General features: G+C 39.1%; 3 protein-coding genes across 4 annotated transcripts; 2 read left to right on the top strand and 1 right to left on the bottom strand.

Moving 5' to 3' along the window:
* Positions 1-763: 763 nt before the first annotated feature.
* LOC116122225 (14-3-3-like protein) lies at positions 764-2,481 on the bottom strand. The gene is made up of 4 exons (XM_031408120.1): positions 1,761-2,481; positions 1,491-1,613; positions 1,155-1,271; positions 764-1,056 (listed from the first exon to the last, which is right to left on the bottom strand). The coding sequence occupies exons 1-4, from the start codon at positions 2,247-2,249 to the stop codon at positions 1,000-1,002; spliced, it is 786 nt and encodes a 261-aa protein (XP_031263980.1). The 5' UTR covers positions 2,250-2,481; the 3' UTR covers positions 764-999.
* A 2,143-nt stretch (positions 2,482-4,624) lies between these two features.
* On the top strand, positions 4,625-6,329 carry LOC116122223 (plant cysteine oxidase 1-like). 2 transcript variants are annotated; one of them, XM_031408117.1, is made up of 5 exons: positions 4,625-4,815; positions 4,914-5,044; positions 5,231-5,375; positions 5,803-6,006; positions 6,173-6,329. In XM_031408117.1, exons 1-5 carry the CDS (start codon positions 4,710-4,712, stop codon positions 6,271-6,273), a joined length of 687 nt encoding a protein of 228 aa, XP_031263977.1. In that variant the 5' UTR covers positions 4,625-4,709; the 3' UTR covers positions 6,274-6,329. The 2 variants fall into 2 exon arrangements, with proteins under 2 accessions (XP_031263977.1, XP_031263978.1); XM_031408118.1 differs by having other exon boundaries at positions 5,803-6,047; positions 6,173-6,215.
* Positions 6,330-7,313: 984 nt separating this feature from the next.
* On the top strand, positions 7,314-10,046 carry LOC116122224 (serine/threonine-protein kinase SAPK2-like). Its single transcript, XM_031408119.1, has 9 exons — positions 7,314-7,673; positions 7,824-7,898; positions 8,343-8,444; positions 8,539-8,592; positions 8,692-8,784; positions 8,875-8,967; positions 9,065-9,169; positions 9,260-9,358; positions 9,573-10,046. Exons 1-9 carry the CDS (start codon positions 7,554-7,556, stop codon positions 9,843-9,845), a joined length of 1,014 nt encoding a protein of 337 aa, XP_031263979.1. The 5' UTR covers positions 7,314-7,553; the 3' UTR covers positions 9,846-10,046.
* Positions 10,047-19,506: the final 9,460 nt, after the last annotated feature.

The raw sequence follows: 19,506 nt of genomic DNA, 5'->3' as shown, positions 1-19,506 counted from the left end.
TTTGGTTGCATACAGTTGGCAGATTACCAAACTTAAAAAGGACATCCCTGTCTTCAATTAAAACTAAGAGAAAAAGTGACTAGTGGACGGATGAAGCATAAAATTAGGTGATTTCTTTATCTTATCTTTTGGGTGGACAAGTCCATGATACCAACAAAAGATTAAACAGAGCAACAGTTTTCGGCCTATACACTTGTCGTTTCATTTATTCAAAAAATGTTTATAACGCGGATCTGATCATTATTATCAATTTTATAATGTAATAAAAAGATTAATAATTTATGGCAGCTGTTCAGTGACATAATACGGAAGAGATCTCACTAATTTATTACATTCAATTGAATAAAATTAAAATTGTTGAAAATTCGAGTTAATACTTAATACAAGCAAGAGAGCCCTTACCACAACAATCGCATCAACTGTAAAACAGGTCAATAGGACAATCACTTGGTACAATCAAGTGAACTGATTTGTAAAGCACATAATTTGTCTTGTTGGCTGCTGTATTACCTCCCAATAAGAAATAAGAATCAGTCAAAAAGACTCAGGGACCACCCACATTGCTTACAACCAAAAAATTCATCCAATTTCAATTCCTAGTCAGAAACGAAAACGAAAGAAACTACACTTGCAACCTAACCACACAAACCTTTAGCTGTTTGTATCAAGGGCTATCAATAACTCAATATAAAGATGTTGCAAACAACAATTCCCTCAAGGTCAAGGGAACTTCATCTTATATCCAGTAAATAGAGAGTTAACAAGACCACGTAGATATATGATTCAATATCTTCATGAAAATAAACACAGAATTCAGAAACAGAATTTTAAGTTAAAAAAAAAAAAAAAAAAAAGAGGGAAAAAAACTTAGTACATCCATGATTCGATCAACCAAGACAAGAATGCCTAAAAATTCAAGTGCAATGTAAACTAACAAGAAGCATCTTCTCCCATTAAAAACACAGAGGAGAAGTTCATTCAATCACAACTGAGGAATTCTCACTGCTGTTCAGTTTCAGGCTTTGTTGCTTCCTTAATCTCATCGGCTCCATCATCCTGATCCAAAACAACCATGAATTGTTTAACATCAATATGAACATCACTTGCAAACTCATACAAATATAGACAAATCGAAAAGGGGTCAAATGTAAGACCTGCATGTCGGAGGTCCAGAGAGTGAGGTTATCACGGAGTAGTTGCATGATCAAAGTGCTATCCTTGTATGACTCTTCACCAAGGGTATCCAACTCGGCAATTGCCTCATCAAAAGCCTGCTCAATGCAAATCACAGAATCAAACCTAGTTGTTGAAAATAAGTAACTCATGTCATATCATTTCCTTCCGTTAAATAAAACATCTTAATATCAAAGGATACTTTTTTAACAGTATAAAGTATTGATTGAAGTTCTTTTAAATTATAACTAAGCAATGTAATTTACCTACTAAAGAAACAAATCAAACTGGAAAGGCTAAATTTGGGTTGAACTCACCTGTTTGGCAAGATTACAAGCGCGATCAGGAGAATTCAGAATCTCATAGTAGAACACAGAGAAGTTGAGAGCCAATCCTAGACGGATCGGATGAGTTGGAGCCAGTTCTGCGTTTGCAATGTCCTGCAATATACAACAACCACAATTCAAAACACATATTGCCAATTGACGAAACTAAAACTGTAAAACAGTTCCGAATATAATAAGTATATGTGTAACATAAACTACAAATCTAACAAATCAACATGAATTAATCTAGAATATAATCACCTGAGCAGCCTTGTAGGCAGTGAGAGTACTCTCAGCGGCTTCTTTTCGCTCGGCTCCAGTCTTGAACTCGGCCAAGTACCTGTGGTAATCCCCCTTCATCTTCAAATAAAAAACTTTAGAGTCACCAGATGAAGCCGAGGGAATGAGCCGCGAGTCGAGAAGCTTCAAGATCCCGTCACAGATCGAGGACAGCTCGGTCTCGATCTTTGAACGGTAATCTCGGATCGTAGACACGTGGTCTTCGTTTCCACGGCTCTCCTCTTTTTGTTCAATGGACGAAATAATACGCCATGAGGCTCTACGCGCGCCGATGACGTTCTTGTAGGCAACGGAGAGGAGGTTACGTTCCTCTACGGTGAGCTCTTCAGATTTCTCAGCGGAGGCTGAAACCTTTTCCATGAACTCAACCATCTCTTCGTAACGCTCGGCTTGCTCAGCAAGCTTGGCCATGTAAACGTTGTCCTCGCGAGCCGAAGGAGTGACAGCCATTGTTGTTTGTAGAAGGAAGTGGTAGTGGTTTGGATGAAAGGGGAATATGGTGTGAGAGAGTTGTAGATCTGAGAGAGAAGAGAAGGGAAGTTTGTTTGTTTTGAAAAGGGAGAGAATAGGGAGCGAGGGGGATTAATTTGGGGGGAGTGGGAGGCGATGATTGCGTTGGAGAAGGGAGAGAAATGGGACGATGGAATGTGGGGCGTTGGATTTGGGAGATTGGATGGCCAGGTAAAACTAAAAGGACCGAAAGCAAGCTGGCAAACACGGGGATTTTGATTGAGCATAAGAGAAAAGCAAGTAAAAGGTCACTTTTATTTTTTGGTCATTTCCCATTTAAATTTTAAATTTTGAAAGGTAGATGGGTTTAACTGATTTAGGGTTGTTGGGCTTCAACTATAAAATAATCTACTGCATACCAAAGCATTTTATTTTATCTCAGATCATGGCATGATAATTTATAAACAAGTAGTGAAGTTGGGTGAGGTTTCAAATCTGTAGTTGACATCTTCACTATACACGTGACTCATGCATGTTGGCATAAGTTAAATTATAATCAAGAAATTTGTGATAAAATTCAATATTCCATTTCAGGAAAAGCACTTACTCTTTGAAAATGCATAGTCTGTGGTCAAGGCTTTATTGTAAAATTAAAAGTTAATGTCAATTTCCAATCAACAAGTTGATCACCCATGGTTTCTTTAATATTCTTTGTTTAAAGAATCATTTTTTTTGCTTTAATCTATCTGCCTAAATCAAAGTGCTAGGACTTGGAATTTAAAATAAGAGTAAACGATTTTTTTCCACCCAAGGTTTGCCTCAATGACACTTTCCCACCCAAACTTTATATTGCATTAACTACTCAAAGCCGATTTGGCTGATTCTAGAGGCAAAAATTCTCTCTATCACCACCATTTGAACCTTCGGTCTCCTCTCAACAAAATCTCTCTCACTTCAACACCTAATTTCTCGCCGATTGTCCACCATCGCAAAGCTAGGGTTTCTTGTTCTTAACTTATTTCTGACGGCTAATATTCAATCGGTCACCACCATTTAATCTATCAGCTTCTACTCCATAAAACCTCTCTTACACTGGTTCCTAGTAACTCACCGAACGCCAGCTAAGAAACTAAAGTATATTTTGGGTATTAACAAAATATAAACTTTGGGTGGGAAAGTGATATTTTGAAACTTTTTTGAGGAGAAAGTGTCATTAAGGAAAACCTTGGGTGGGATAAAGTTCGTTTACTCTTTAAAATAATATATGCTTTCAATGTCCTACTGGAGACTTAAAGGGGCATTTAGATAAAACAGAAATTATTGAATGCTTTCAGTGTCCTATTGCAGACTCAAAAGGGTCATATACATAAAACAGAAATTTATGTTAAATCTGATATAGATCCAACTAATTGCCAAACTTAACACTTGGTTTTATAAACAATGCCTAATTCAAACAAGAAGTTTTGGCTCAAGTCATGGCTTCATCATTGCAAGTTGCAACCAAACATAATTTCATTACCCAAAATATCCATGAATTTTCATGAAATTTTCCGATAAAAATCTTGCTTCAATTTGAGAGCCCTTTTGTAATTTCATTTTCATATTATCGCAGCAGGTAGCTAAACTCCAAGTGATTAACTCATAGAAATAAATGTATCTAATTATACACATTATATCATATGAATTTATTGAACATTAAACATTAAAAGAAAAATGTATAACCAACAATACCATGAAATCGATTGAGGAAACTATCTGATTTCGACATCGACTTTTTATAGTCAAGTGAAGTGCGTTATTTTTCTGCGTGACATCAAAATTATGATTAATTTGGGGAATATCTTGTAGTAGCAATGTGAAAGCACCTTTTTTTCATATATAAAATTCTAAGGGACCCTTCATGTATTTCCAATTCTGGGTGATTTCGTTTGTAGTTTATGGGCTTTGATAGTCTAACTCGTTAAACGTACCTAATTTTTTATATTATTATTATGAGTTATGAATTCATGTTAAGTTAGAATCAGAGTCATTTAGATCCAAATAAGTGTGCAGACAATTATTACAACCAACTCGTAAGTCTTTCTTTTTCTGAGTCCGCAATGAAAATTTTTCTACATTCTTATGTCACAAAGCATGACTTTGTTAATAATATGGGTAATTTCCAATAACGTCTCATGTTCGAAAACAGCGCTTCTCGTTTCTATTAACCCCGGCCCATTTGTATTTACAACCATAGGGCAAATCTTGTGTGTACATATTCTTGCCATACCAAGACTTCACGTGAACAGATATTTCCAATAGGTATTACCGGAGAAGCCCATTGTAAGTTAAAAGTCAAGATAGAAGCCCCTTGGTTTCGTAAACATGGTTTGTACTAGTCTTTTATATTAACTTATAGTTATCATTTAGAAAGGGAAGAACTCGAACTCGATTGATAATAAACGAACAGTGGATTGTACAATGGAGAGAACGAAAATTCAAGTGCTTTATGATGCTTCTAATGCTGTTTTTTCTCAAAAGGAGCTTCCAAGTTTCAAACAAATTCAATGGCTGAAAAGCATCCTAGGTATCATTTTTTTTTTTTTTAAATTTTATCAGGCTTACCTTCTGGGTTACTAACTTCGTTCTTTGGTTCATCTTTTAATTCAATTTAATTGCATGCAGATGTACTTGAGGCTGTTGATGTTGGCATAGATGAATTTAGCCTGCATAGACCGAGCATCAAGGGACTGATTTGTGGGCAAGCAGTCTCTGAAATTACTTACATTCACATTCACGAGTGTGACAGTTTCTCTGTAAGTATAAAGATATATATTTTTCCGCATTCATGCTCAGAGCGGCACAAACATATTCTTGCATTAAAGATTATATATCAAATAAGAATATAAATGGAGATGCTAGGTCATGATCTGCCAGAATATATTATTTTCTTCTGATATATAAACTAATCAATGAGAAGGGTTTTGCCTGATGATGAGCAGATTGGCGTATTTTGCTTCCCAGCTGGCGTGACTTTTCCCCTTCATGATCACCCGGGCATGACGGTTCTAAGCAAAATCCTGTATGGATCCCTTTACATCAAAGCCTACGATTGGGTGAAGGTGGATAAATCAAGCTGCCGCATAAGTAAGCATGTCTAATTGTAGTTCGATTTGTATTTGTGGGAGATATTATATGTTATCAATAAGAATATCCATGAGCTTAGAGGAGGATAAATACAACAAAGAGTTACTAATTCTATTAATCGAATTAGTATTGAATCCAGACTCTTGACCAAATCATTGCCTGCACTAATAGTTATACCTAATTGATTCTTATATGGTGGCTTCGCTTAGATCTTCTCTTATAATAAGCTTTTTATTAAAACTCTTGATATGGTCGATTGTAGCTGATAGATGCTATCTTTTGCAGTTACCTCTCTATGATATATATTAAATTTCTAAATATTTCGGAAACGATGACCGTTTAACGCAAAAATTATTTGTATAAATGTGGTTGCTTGTGTGATGAATGATTCATTTATGGGAATAATTGAAAATAAGGTTGAATGCAGATGGATTAGCAGGCGCGGTGGTGGATGGAATGTTCAATGCACCATGCGAACCATCCATCCTGTTTCCAAGAAGTGGTGGAAACATTCATTCGTTGACTGCCTTGACTCCCTGTGCAATATTGGATGTATTATCTCCACCATACTCTGAAGAGATGGGAAGGCCTTCCACTTACTTTTCAGACTTTCCTATTCCCTCTCTCCCCGGTACTTAATTGATTGACCCGTTCAATATTTTCCTGTTTCTGGTAAACAATGTACAAAAACCATACGTGCAGTATGCGGCATAAAGTCACAATCTATTGTATTTGTTAATCTGTGTGTTGTATCTTAATATATATATATATATATTTTTTTTTTTTTTTTTGTTCAGGTTATGCAATACTCGAGGAAAAAGATATGCCGCAAGACCTAGTAGTTGCTGGAGCACCATACCTTGGCCCTCCAGTTGATGAGGCGACCATGTTGGCGTGAATATATATAAGAGGAGGACTCTTTAATTAGCTCAATGATGAATCTTAGCATTAGTATGGTAGAATATATGTGGTTTGTATATACTATAGAGTGTAACACAGTGTCCAATATGAATGTGTTTAAGAAAGATGGGTGGTGTTGTGCAAATTTATTGGGGATTTCCAGTGAAGTACTGTATAATGTTTTTTCTGTTTATCTGAGGATAGGATGGGCTTTGAGTGGGCCACAAGCCCATGCCATTAGGAAAAATGGCTGCTTTAGCGTCATTGGGAGGGCTATGTGTATGTGGTGCCAATCATATATGATTACAATTTGGCAGTGCTGTTGAGCATAATTTCATTGACCCAACCCACCTCAGGTTCACACTAGGAAGGAATCATATAACCAAAATAATAGACTATTATTAATAATACTACTTAAAAATAAAGTTTTAATTTTAACACAATATAACTGAATTAATGAGGTGTCATTTGGATGAAAAGAGCTTCGATTGTGCAACTTTATATACCTTATGCATACAAGTGTACATGATGGCCTCAACAACCACACTACACAATTATTTATGGTAGTTCCATTTCCATATCGAATAAATGATTTTGGTTGTTCATAATCTTATCTCATCTACGGATTAGAAAATCATTTGGTTAATCCATTCGAGGGAAACACACAACGAAATCAACCAACTTTATTTTTTTTTAATTACACAATTAAATTATATTTCAATCACTTTATTTTTTTTTTTAATATTGAGGGAATGAATAACACAAGTGGCAGCTGAATTAGGCAGGCCACTTAACACTACACTATATTTTTCTTTTTGCTACGAATCCGACCGCCCAATTTAGCCTGTAGGCGTACCGATAGGGGACAAAAGAAGTTTCTGTACCTTCCACAATCCACACCGTCTGATTTTTTTTTCTCACAACTTTAATAAAATATGATTAAAACATCTACTACCATTTTTTACACGTGTCAGATATTTGCCCGCTGTCCATCCCTCATTTTATAACTAGAGTCAAAAGACTTGGCTTTCTTCTTCATCTACGACTTTTATGGTGATGATGATGATAGTAACTTGAAAGTCACAACCAATCTTGCGTGAACTTTTGCGAGTTTGATTTTTAAGATATCTCTTTTTTTTTTTTTTTATGCTACTGTGTTTAAGTTTAAGCCTACTAATAAGAAAAGGAAAGCAGCTGAGAAGTGTTGTAGAAACCGAGAGAGAATTGGAAATTTTGGAGGCTTCAGGGAATTAAAGATTGATAATTTAAGTGATAATCATGGAGAGGTATGAGATTGTAAAAGATATTGGGTCTGGGAATTTTGGTGTGGCCAAGCTGGTCAGAGACAAGTGGACAAAAGAGCTTTTTGCTGTTAAGTTCATTGAAAGAGGCCAAAAGGTTTTCTCCATTTCATCATCCTCTTCAATTTCTTGCTACTTCTTTGACTTAATTTGTTTTAGAGAATTAAAATTACTCAATTCTTTTTCTTTTATCGGGTTTTCTATTCTTCCTTTTTTGATTGACTGGAGCGTTTTGTTGGTTTTGCAGATTGATGAACATGTGCAGAGGGAAATCATGAACCATAGATCATTGAAGCATCCTAATATTATAAGATTCAAAGAGGTTTGAATTTAGCTTTGTCTACGGTCCTTTAAATTCTAAAATTTTGCATGAAATGTTGTAGGCAATATCAGCCAATGTTCTGTTTGCCTCAGTAGAGCTGAACTTTGCGGGGTTTTTAAGCTGCTTTTTATTTCTTGCCTCATGGGGCCTAATTGTCCACAGGGTAGCAGTAACAAATTCTTTCATGTGGAGTACTTTATACATTAGAAATTAATGTTTAAAGAACGGATCTACATAGTTTGTTAAGAGGAAATGGAATGTGTTGAGGTTGCCTTGTTGTTTTCCCTTTAGTTTCGGAATATATGAAGGGTTGAAATGATTTTTATCTCTAAACACACTATCTCAATCTGTGTTAGTTTAAAATCGCATAATAGCAATATAGGTTTATCCCTGCATTTTCAGAAAGATTTTTCTTTATATGATTATTGAGGTTACCCATTGCAGGTCCTGTTGACTCCTACTCATCTAGCCATAGTCATGGAATATGCTGCAGGGGGAGAACTATTTGAGAGGATATGCAGTGCTGGTAGATTTGGCGAGGATGAGGTGAAGTATAAGGAAAATATGAAATATTTGTATATATTTTTAAGAGCATATATTTTAACTAAAATTATATGGTTTCTCTTTTTATTTGCATCAGGCTAGGTTTTTCTTCCAGCAACTGATATCAGGGGTCAGTTACTGCCATTCCATGGTACTAATTTTGACACTATTTTCATTAATTGTTGCAACCTTGTTATCCTTCTTTCTATTTTATTTGTTGTATCTGATTTTAAGAGATCATGTCTTGTAGCAAATTTGTCATAGAGATCTCAAGCTTGAAAATACACTCTTGGACGGCAGCACAGCACCACGTGTTAAAATTTGTGATTTTGGGTACTCAAAGGTAAACACATATACTGATGCCAAAAAAACCACATCAAGCTATCAGGGTTGATGAATTAATCACTAACAATTTTATAATTTAATTTTGTAGTCATCTGTGTTCCACTCTCAACCAAAGTCTACTGTAGGGACCCCTGCATACATTGCACCTGAAGTCCTATCTAAGAAGGAATATGATGGGAAGGTATAATACTATTCTTTCTTTTCCCCTCATTTGGATTAATCTTTGCTTTAAAGAATTCTGAAAAGATATTTCTGTACCAATCCTCAACTCTATATAGATTGCAGATGTTTGGTCCTGTGGGGTCACCTTATATGTGATGCTAGTTGGGGCATATCCGTTTGAAGATCCTACTAATCCAAAGGACTTTAGAAAGACTCTGGAGGTGAGTATTTGCCTTGGCTGTTCACTGCCTTCCTTTAGGTCTTCTTTGTTTGCCATGGAGTTCCTACTAATATCTTGTCACTCATGGCAGAGAATACTCAGTGTCCACTACTCATTTCCAGATTATGTCCGAGTTTCCATGGAGTGTAGGCATCTTCTATCTAGAATATTTGTGGCAAACCCAGAGAAGGTAATTAAGCCTTGTGAAACAGAAAATGTTTGAGATTGGGATGATTCCAATGTTATAGTATGAGACATGTGACGGCAGATATATGGGTTCAATCTGAACTTTTTGTTAATAGCCGACTTTGGTTTTGTATGTGCCCTTTTTGTTGACTAATCCATCAAACATTTATGCATTTAGCTTACATTTTGGCTCTTTCTTTGTGTTTGACTGTTTGCAGAGAATAACAATTCCAGAAATCAAAAACCATCCATGGTTCTTAACAAATTTGCCCATTGAACTGATGGAAGGAGGAAGCTGGCAGAGCAACGATGTAAATAACCCATCCCAGTGCATGGAAGAAGTACTATCAATAGTACAAGAGGCTAGGAAACCAGTTGAAGCCTCCAGAAATGAAGGACATTTGCTTGGAACAAGCATGGATCTTGATGATTTAGATACCGATGATCTTGACGATATCGAGACTAGTGGTGATTTTGTGTGTGCAATGTAATCAAAGTGTACAAAAATGTTGGTACTTCCCAGAGGCATGGGTATCACAATTAGGAGCATCAGAATTTTGTTACTGAATGGTTAAGAAATCTCCAATCCCATGTAAAGTCCTTGTCTTACCATCTGGGACATTTATGATCTTTGTGAATCATACTTCTCTTACTTCATAGATATTAATATACTATCAATCTGTTAAACCTAATTATCTGCTGTTGGGAAAAGCACATCATAAAGTGATGTAAGATATAAGATAGTACAACCATTCAAAATGTTTGACGTGTATCATAATGTAGACACCATAGACTCTTCTAGAGCCTCCTCTCTTGTTTATTTAATTACATAATTGAGCTTCTACCTAGCACAAGTGTTCCAAGCCAGACCAACTTTTTCTTTTTGGAAAGTATCGATGCTCTTTTTTCTGACATCCTCAAGCTTTACGAGCTCTCAGTAGCAAACTAAACTAATAGTTCTTGCCATTGTAGTATGCCCGGTTAAAAGGGGGAAGTTATTAAAAAGACATTTGAAGTTTACATTTAATTAAAAGGCTATCAAGTTTTGAAATGTTAACTAAATTAAAAAAGCCATTAGTATTGATTAAGGGTAATTAGTGCTTAATTAGGATAATGTAATCTTTTCAAAATTATCTAATTTCCACAAATCCGAAATTGTTGCAAATAAACCCAAAAACTTCTCTTTCCTCCCGCCATTAACGCATCTACCTGATCTTCTCTTCTTTCTTTTGCGCTTCCTTCTTTTCGCTCTTTCCATTTCTTCCTGTATCTTCTTCTTCCCATTCCTCTACATCTTCTTCTTCCGCATCTTCTACCGCCATTAACACTTCTTCTTCCTCCACCATTAACATCTTCTCGGCAAGATTCCCTCCTCCTCCTCCTGACATTTGCCTAAGTAGTGTATCTCTTTTACATTTTATATTTAGATTTACAAAGATTAATAATGGATGGGGTTTGGGTTATGATTTTGATTAGTTGTTTAGGTTGTTGGGTTGTGTTGTGATGTAATGTAGTTGAAAGGAGTGAAATTTGTTGAAATTAGTTCTGGGTATTATTTTTGCTGGTATGATGGATCGATTGTAGGTGGAGATGACTGAAAATGTGTTTGGGCACGATGGATCGCTTAAGCGATCCGGTGTATCGCTTAGCGATCCGGTAGGTCTGGTAATGCAGCAGATAGATCGTTAAGCGATCAGGTATGTGGCATAGATCGCTTAAGCGATCTGGTTAAAGTCTGTTGTATGGGAGAGATCGCTTACGCGATCAGTAAATGGCATAAGATCGCTTAGCGATCAAGGTTATTTATACTTAATCGCTTAAGCGATCAGGTGTATCGCTTAAGCGATCCAGTAAATAACCATGATCGTTCAAGCGATCATCAGACCAAATATGCGAATGTGCAGATTCTTTTTAAACTATTTGAACCCTTAGTACAGCATTTAAGAAATTGTTTTTTTGCATTACAGGTAGTTGGTATTATATACATGGGAAAAATTGTTTTGGGTGTTGAATATTTGGTGAGTGGGTGGAGGAAGAAAGTAGGTGGAAGTGGATTGGGAAGAGCAAAGAAGTTACACCAATTGCTGTTGCACAGAGGTTAGTTTTGATGAGTTGATTGATGAAATAATTAGAAGAGGTAATTGAGTTGCTCGCGTAGTGATATAGTTGTGAGGTATGTTTAAGCAGAGCTCCTGAAAATTAAAGGTAATCCTGCTGTATTAAAGTCGGATGAAGTGTGAACTTATTTATGATTGATATGGCCGATAGTGGTTCGAGGCCGATTTTAAGGGTTCTTTATGTAAAAACCGTTGGAAGTTGGTTCCAAGGAAGGGGATAACGGGTGTAGGCGGAGATTTGCCTGGTTGTATTTGAACTACGAGGCCATTGATTTGTTAGCTGAAAAATCAGAGTAGACGGTCAATTGGGTGGTGAGGAGGACACTATAGAAGAGGTTGGTGATGGGGGCAGAATGAAAATGTTGAGGAGGAGGACCCCGTAGATGTTCCCACAGATGTAGAGATTCCTTTAAATACAGATTATGCAGAAGGGCGTAGATTGTGAGGAAGAGAACACTATGGTCGTTTATGCAAGTTCAAAGGGGGCAATTGGAGGTAGGAGTGGATCAGCTCATGTCTTATAGATGGATCGAACTTGCGCATAGGGTATTTATTTGACAACAAGGGAAGTGGTGAGGAAGCTAAAACTTGTTGCTGTGAAAGGTAATTTTGAGTTCATCACCAAAAAGTCAAATCATTGGCTGTGACGGTTGCATGTCGTGACCGAAACTGCAAGTGGCGGGGTTATTGTAGAAGGTGGCGGAGTCGGAAAAGTTTATTCTGCACATATACCCGTGAGCACACATGTGGTTGGGACATATTTCAGGTGAGCATCGACAAGCGTCCGCTGATGTTATGGACAATTTGTCAAAAGTCGGTTCGTCGAAGGGAAAGGTCCATCTCCTAAAGACATCAGAGACTTGTGCGCACAGAGTTGGGAGTGTTGTTAGTTACTGGAAATGCTGAGAAGGTAGACAACATGCACAAGATTTTGTGAGGGGCACGCCGGAGCACGGGTACGCAGTATTAGAAGCGTACCGTTATATGCTTGAGTTGACAAACCAAGGTAGCAAGACGGCTTTGAAGTGGGACAGGAATATGATGTTTAAATATTTTTTGTTGCTTATGGTGCGCTTATGGGGTTTTGTAAACATGAGAAAGGTGTTGGCTGTTGATGGTTGCTTTCTAACGGGAAAGTATGGAGGTACATGTTGGTGGCCACTGCACAGGACAGCGAGAATCACACATATCCTGTTGCATGGTGTGTGGTTGACTCTGAGAATGACGAGTCGTGGACTTGGTTTTTTCAGCAGTTACGTACGATAGTGCCTGACAGTGACGAGTTGTGCATAATATCCGATAGGCACAACTCTATAAAGAAGGGGATTGCCACTATTTACCGTCAAGCACATCACGGATTCTGTATGAGGCACCTTGGTGAGAACATAAAACAAAAGTTTAAGTGTGCTGGCCTCCTTCGACATACTACATGGCAGCAAAAGCTTACCGGGTTGATGAGTTCGAGGAACATTCCAGCAAATCCGAATCAAGGATGTTAGAGTTGCTAAGTATCTTGAGCATGATGTTGGTTTCGAGAGATGGAGTAGAGCTTACTTTCCCGGAAGAAGGTTTTGATGTCATGACCACGAACAAGCTGAGTCCATAAATTCGAAGTTGTAATAGAAAGAGAGTTTCCAATAGTTGCACTTTTGATTCAATCCAAAGGACACTGTCGCGGTGGTTCCATGAGCGTCGTATGGAGTCAGATAATTTTACTACAAACCCTTGTTCCGTCAGCTGAAAAAATATTGCGAGAACATATGGAACTGTCAAATGCACTGTTTGCCTATCCTCTTAATGCTCAAGAGTTTACTGTGCGCGGCTATGGTCCGGATGCCCTAGTTAACCTTGTTACAAAAACTTGCAGTGGAAAGTGCTGACATTCAACATTTACCTTGTCCTCATGCACTAGCAGCACTGAAACACCAACGGAAGCCGGATTTTGGTTCAAGAATTTACATGGAACTTTGCTCCCCTTTCTATATGACAGACACTACATGCTAGCATATTCAGAAACGAATATCCGGTGCCTCCAGAAGAGCAGTGGGTAGTGCCGCCAGAGGTGGCTGAATTATCCTCCAGCCGCCATTGAAGAAGACGCCAAAGGGGAGAAAAAGGGTTAAGCGTATTCCATCAGCCTTTGAGGTTCCCCGGAAGATGAATAAGTGCTAATTTGCAAGCAAACCTGGTCACAAGAGAGCAGTGCCAGAAGTAATTAGGGTCATTCGAAGAAGGAGAAATTATTGATGTTTTAAATTTTATTGTTACCTTATAAAATATCCTTTATATTGTGTATTCTATTACATGGTCTAAATATTTGTGGTGATTTTAGTTGGAATTAGGCTGTCAAATTGAGGAAAAGTATGGAATTAATACGTGTTGGTAATTTTAGTTTGTCAAAATTCAGGAGAAAAGATGCAAATGTATATATTGCCCACGATGCTTAAGCGACAAGTGTACGCTAAAGGACAAGTGTTTTCGCAGATGGATCGCTTAAGCGATAAAGGATCGCTTTAAGCGATCCCTCACCTGGACTGATTGATTCTGCCCAGGTGCATGATCGCTAAGCGATAAAGGATCGCTTAAAGCGATCCTTCACCTGGACTGATTGATTCTGCCAGGTGCATGATCGCTTAAGCGATAAAGGATCGCTTTAAGCGATCCTTCACCTGGACTGATTGATTCTGCCCAGGTGCATGATCGCTTAAGAGATCCCAGATCGCTTAATCGACCAGGGGAAAAAGGCAATATTCGCGTAAGCAATATCACTGATCGCTTAAGCGATCATGACATGGGCAGATCTGCTTCGCCAATCACACTGATCGGTTAAGCGATCCTTGTATCGTTAACCGATTTTCTTCGCAAATGGTTTTAAAATTTAACAGATACACCCCCACCTACCCACGGCCACCGGAGCCGGAATCTGACCGGGGAAGGGCGTTTCGATGCAATGGTCGGATCTGGCCGTAGGGCCTCTATATGGGCTTTTCCGCCAGACGACCACGGATGTGGCCGGAAAAGGGCCCACGATCCGCCAGAACTGGCCGTAGAGGAGGAAAAATCCAGAGGTTGCCGTCTGTGACAGCCAAATATATGGCCGTCGTTGTCGGTCAACGACGGCCAATAGTTGGCCGTCGTTGACGGCAAAGTCGGACATTTCATTGAAAGTCCATGACGGGAAGATGTGGCCTTTTCCGGCCACATCGAAGGTGGATATGGCCGGAAAAGTGTCACAACTGGCCATTACCGGCCATTTCGGCGTTCGTTGTGCTGTCCGCGGTAGCCAGAATCTGGGAAGTGTGGTGGGTGGGGGTGTGTTTTGTGTTAATTTTTGAACCTTTTCTGGTATTTATGAAATTAATTCACTTAAGGGGTCGAAATTAATTAAAATATACTGATATTTCCTAATATTAAGCAAACAACCATATAAAACTATACTGAATGACGTGTAAAGAACACTATATGTTTGATATAAATGTAATAAGGAACAAGTGCTCTGACGAATCGTAAAACCCTTAAGCGATACTTTTTTGACGTGTAAAGAACATATGTTTGATATAATGTAAACCGGAACAAGTGCTCTGAACGAATCGTAAACCCTTAAGCGATTTTTTGACGTGTAAGGAACTAATTTTGATATAAATGTAATACACGGACAATGTCTCTGAACGAATCGTAAACCCTTAGCGATCTTCTGACGTGTAAAGGAAACTATATTTTTGAGTATAAATGTAATAACGGAACAAGTGCTCTGAGAATCGTAAACCCCTTAAGCGATCTTTTTGTGAGGTAAGGAACTATATGTTGATATAAATTAATAACGGAACAATGCTCTGAACGAAATCGTAAACCCTTAAGCGATCTTTTTGACGTGTAAAGGAACTATAGTTGATATAAATGTAATAACGAACAAGGTGCTCTGAACGAATCGTAAACCCTTAAGCGATCTTTTTATCGTGTAAAAGGAACTAATTTGATATAAATGTAATAACGGAACAAGTGCTCTTTCTGCATGAACTTTAACTGCTAGCCCTTGATCGGGAGCTCCTTCGTATTATCGTAGCTCACCGGAACTACTCTGTTTCTGTATCTGTAATAGAACAGAGCCGAGTGCTCTGAACGAATCGTAGACCTCCTTAAGCGCCCTTTGGTGTATGTGTAAAGGAAACTCTATTGGTATTGAGTCAATAATGGCAACTAAACACTCAAGTAAGGGCCGGGGGGCCCTTCCTGGCTAGCTAAAAATCTTTTCTGCATTTCTTCCACTTTCCCTACAATTGAAAAAGAAAGGCGAAGGTCGTCTTTAGGGATCAGGCTCAAACTTTCTAGATTCCCACCCGATTTTCGTTTGTATGGTAGTCTGTTTTTGGTTTCCTTGATGGCGTTTGATTTGATTTGTCCTGCCTGACCGACGGATGACGATTCGGCCACTAATCACATTCAAATCAAAGCTCGGAACCTTGAGGAGGAATCCATTGTGAGCTCGTTCTCCAGTAGAAGAAGGTGTGCGTCAGCCGAGCTTCCTACCGCAGAAAATCTAGCTAAGAGCGGGCTAATCCGGCCGGAGGCGACGACGTCGGACCCTATCGATTAAGGCGACCACTTGAGTGTGGTTCTGAAGAGGAAGCTACACGACGGAGCAATCCCTTTTTTTGCGGCATTTACGGCCGGGGCACCAAGGAAAATCACTGATTTAGCGGTCGGCGACCGCCAACGGATCCTGCTTTCTAGTTCGTAGAAAGCCTTAGAGATCTTTTTGACGTGTAAAGGAACTATATGTTTGATATAAATGTAATAACGGAAAAAGTGCTCTGAACGAATCGTAAACCCTTAAGCGATCTTTTTGACGTGTAAAGGAACTATATGTTTGATATAAAATGTAAACGGAACAAGTGCTCTGAACGAATCGTAAACCTTAAGCGATCTTTTTGACGTGTAAAGGAACTATATGGTTGATATAAATGTAATAACGGAACAAGTGCTCTGAACGAATCGTAAACCCTTAAGCGATCTTTTTGACGTGGAAAGGAACTATATGTTTGATATAAATGTAATAACGGAAACAAGTGCTCTGAACGAATCGTTAAACCCTTAAGCGATCTTCTGACGTGTAAAGGAACTATATGTTTGATATAAATGTAATAACGCATGGATCGCTTAAGCGATTTATGATCGCTTAAGCGATCCTTCCGAGGCAGAATGACATCTGCTATGATCGCTTAAGCGACACACCTATATCGCTTAAGCGATTATTACTTAAAAGACGCATGATCGATTAAGCGATTTATGTGATCGAAAGCGATCGTTTCGAGGCAGAATGACATCTGCTATGATCGCTAAGCGACCACTGTATCGCTTAGCGATATTACTAAAAGACCCATGATCGCTTAAGCGATCTTGATCGCTTAAGCGATCCTTCCGAGGCAGAATGCCATCTGCCCAGACTATGATCGCTTAAGCGACCACCTGTATCGCTAAGCGATTATTACTAAAAATACGAAGATCGCGTAAGCGATTTCTGATCGCTTAAGCGATCCTTTCCGAGGCAGAATGCCATCTGCCCAGACTATGATCGCTTAAGCGCCCTGTATCGCTAAGCGATAATTGCTAAAAGACTCATGATCTCTTAAGCGATTTATGATCGCTTAAGCGCTTTTCCGAGGCAGAATGACATCTTGCCCAGGCTATGATCGCTTAAGCGACCTCTCGATCGCTAAGCGATTATTACTAAAATACGAATGATCGCTTAAGCGACCTCTCGTGTCGCTTAAGCGAATTAACATAAAAGACATATGATCTTTTATGGACAAACCATACATAGTAAAAGTGAAACTGTGATGAATTATCTATATGGACAAACAAAAATATATCCCAAATATCAGATCCAATTTTACAATGATATCTACAACAAATTCAAGGACTGACAAGACAAGGCGGCTAATATGGTGCCTCGGTTGACTTTCTGTGGAGATGACCCATTCCATCTAGTGACCTGCCAGTGTCAAAACACCATAATATGAGAAAGGCATGGAATTAGAAAATAGCCAAGCCAATGAGAACAAATAAATAAGCAGTTCTGAAGTACACATCAAAACACCATTGAAATGAAATGTATATACACCCTTATTGATAATATAACAGGTATCACATAAACTCAACTCAAAAAACCAAGTATGAACATCAACAACACATAAACTACACAATTCAGGGTCCAACTTTCATACCTTTGATTGGGTTCTGGTCACTCCAAAACGGATCCATCTGCCCTAGGAAGCAGTCGACAGCCCAGCGCTCCGACATTCTATCATGTGTTTCGTCATTCAAGCTGTCCATCGGGCTGTTGGTCATGCGAAATGAATAAATTCAGGGCATATGCCCACACATTCAGCGCTACATATGGAAGAAGGACATTACCATTATAATAACTTATAGAACAATTGTATTATGTAAGTTAGTTTTAAACAAAATTTACCTTGACTATTTGTTGGGAGGTGTAGAGCGCTGAATTCGCACTTTCGGTTAGTAACTGATCACCCAACTGCCCAAACATCCCGCTGTCACGCAACAGCCGCGGGAACAACCTGGACAGTGGCTCAAACTCGACTCCAACTGCTTGTCTCGACAAATGGTTGGGTTGCAGTCAAGGATCTTCAGACCCCCTCTCTAGATGCGCAGCGACGTCTCCAGTGCATTGTTTGACGAGGATGGCAGTACACTCTTTTTAACAAAGGCCCAACCGTGGCCATATTTGGGCCGATCCCCCCTTAAGTACTGCATATATCCTATCATCAAACCGGAAATCATCGGGGGCAATCCGACTCTGGTGCAGCCAACGTTTCGCTTCGGTCCTTTTGCTACACACTAGCAACGGCATTTTTAATTAAAGACCGATATGCCGAAACAAGCGTTTGCCCAAACGCCACATCGGTGATAGCACAGTCAGGATTACAACAGATCACCATCACAGTCTGTCGTAGCCTCATCACGAGCCAATATCTCATCGATGTGCTACATCACATAAAAACAAAACAAGATAAGTATGGAAAACACAGGAGAAAAAATAAGGAAAATTAAAGTGAACATAACTCACCGAGTCCTCAAGCCCGTCCCCATCGTCAACACTTCTTAAACCATTCCGGGGATAATCCCCTGTCTTACACTTTATATGGCCATCAATTCCCGATCCATTGTATAAGGCTAAAAGAGTTTTTTCCTTTCACTCTATTGGCCTATACAAATCGACATTGAGTCCAATTTCCCTTCCCACACTTTCCCCTTCCTCCAATTTTACATCCCCGATTCATTCGCCTCCCAACTCCCCCTCTCCATTATCACCGCCCACTTCACCACCAACATCCTAACCTCCATTATCACCGCCCCCCCACTTCCACCAACCTCCTCAACCTCCTCACCTTTCTGGTTGTTCCTCCATTGTTTCTTCATTTTCTTCTTCTTTAACCTGTGTACACACATGTAAGGCGATTCACAAACTTGCTCTTTCGGCTCTCTCTTTCAAGCCAGTTTGCACTTCAACCGCCTTTAATTCTCACCAACTTCCTCCACATTGTACCAACTTCGCCCTCCATTCTAGCTACTTTCCTCCCACCTTATCCACTTTCTTCTCCACCCTTTCAGATTTTTCGCCATCTTCTCAGCTTTGCATAAACGGCTGTTGTAAAAACTCTCAAAACAGGCCGTTGATAGAGGCCAAACCTCATTCTCCTACGCGATGTCTCGGCAAAGCTGGGTACTTGTTGTACGGTTTGCTTGGGCATACGAACCTCTTCCTCCCTCTTCTCTCCTCATCCTCGGCCCCCGAGCATCATTGATCAGCATCAACGACATTGTCAAGCAATGGCCTGCAATGCCATCACATGCGTGACCCCTTTAGGTCCCGCATCAGGAGGTCTATCTGTATCATCCTTCATCTCCATTGCTTTGAAGAATTGTGGACATAGTCTCTTCCGCATCATCCCCAATCGGGGTCAAAAAGGGACGGACGACTCCCCTGCAATAAGAAAAAAAAATCAATCAG

This window comes from Pistacia vera, unplaced genomic scaffold (assembly GCF_008641045.1).
Source record: "Pistacia vera cultivar Batoury unplaced genomic scaffold, PisVer_v2 Contig1326, whole genome shotgun sequence".
Lineage (NCBI taxonomy): Eukaryota > Viridiplantae > Streptophyta > Magnoliopsida > Sapindales > Anacardiaceae > Pistacia > Pistacia vera.
Note: the sequence above shows the minus strand (reverse complement) of the source record. Positions and strands in the feature narration are given on the sequence as shown.

Bases quoted from the DNA above. Each gene is read 5' to 3' on its own strand.
- LOC116122225 (XM_031408120.1), bottom strand. From the start codon at position 2,249: ATGGCTGTCACTCCTTCGGCTCGCGAGGACAACGTTTACATGGCCAAG. The intron at 1,614-1,760 runs GTGATTATATTC...TGTATATTGCAG, and splicing joins CTGCCTACAAGGCTGCTCAG to GACATTGCAAACGCAGAACT. The intron at 1,057-1,154 runs GTCTTACATTTG...GTTTTGGATCAG, and splicing joins TCTGGACCTCCGACATGCAG to GATGATGGAGCCGATGAGAT.
- LOC116122223 (XM_031408117.1), top strand. From the start codon at position 4,710: ATGGAGAGAACGAAAATTCAAGTGCTTTATGATGCTTCTAATGCTGTT. The intron at 4,816-4,913 runs GTATCATTTTTT...AATTGCATGCAG, and splicing joins ATGGCTGAAAAGCATCCTAG to ATGTACTTGAGGCTGTTGAT. The intron at 6,007-6,172 runs GTACTTAATTGA...TTTTTTGTTCAG, and splicing joins TCCTATTCCCTCTCTCCCCG to GTTATGCAATACTCGAGGAA.
- LOC116122224 (XM_031408119.1), top strand. From the start codon at position 7,554: ATGGAGAGGTATGAGATTGTAAAAGATATTGGGTCTGGGAATTTTGGT. The intron at 9,170-9,259 runs GTGAGTATTTGC...CACTCATGGCAG, and splicing joins ACTTTAGAAAGACTCTGGAG to AGAATACTCAGTGTCCACTA. The intron at 9,359-9,572 runs GTAATTAAGCCT...GACTGTTTGCAG, and splicing joins TTGTGGCAAACCCAGAGAAG to AGAATAACAATTCCAGAAAT.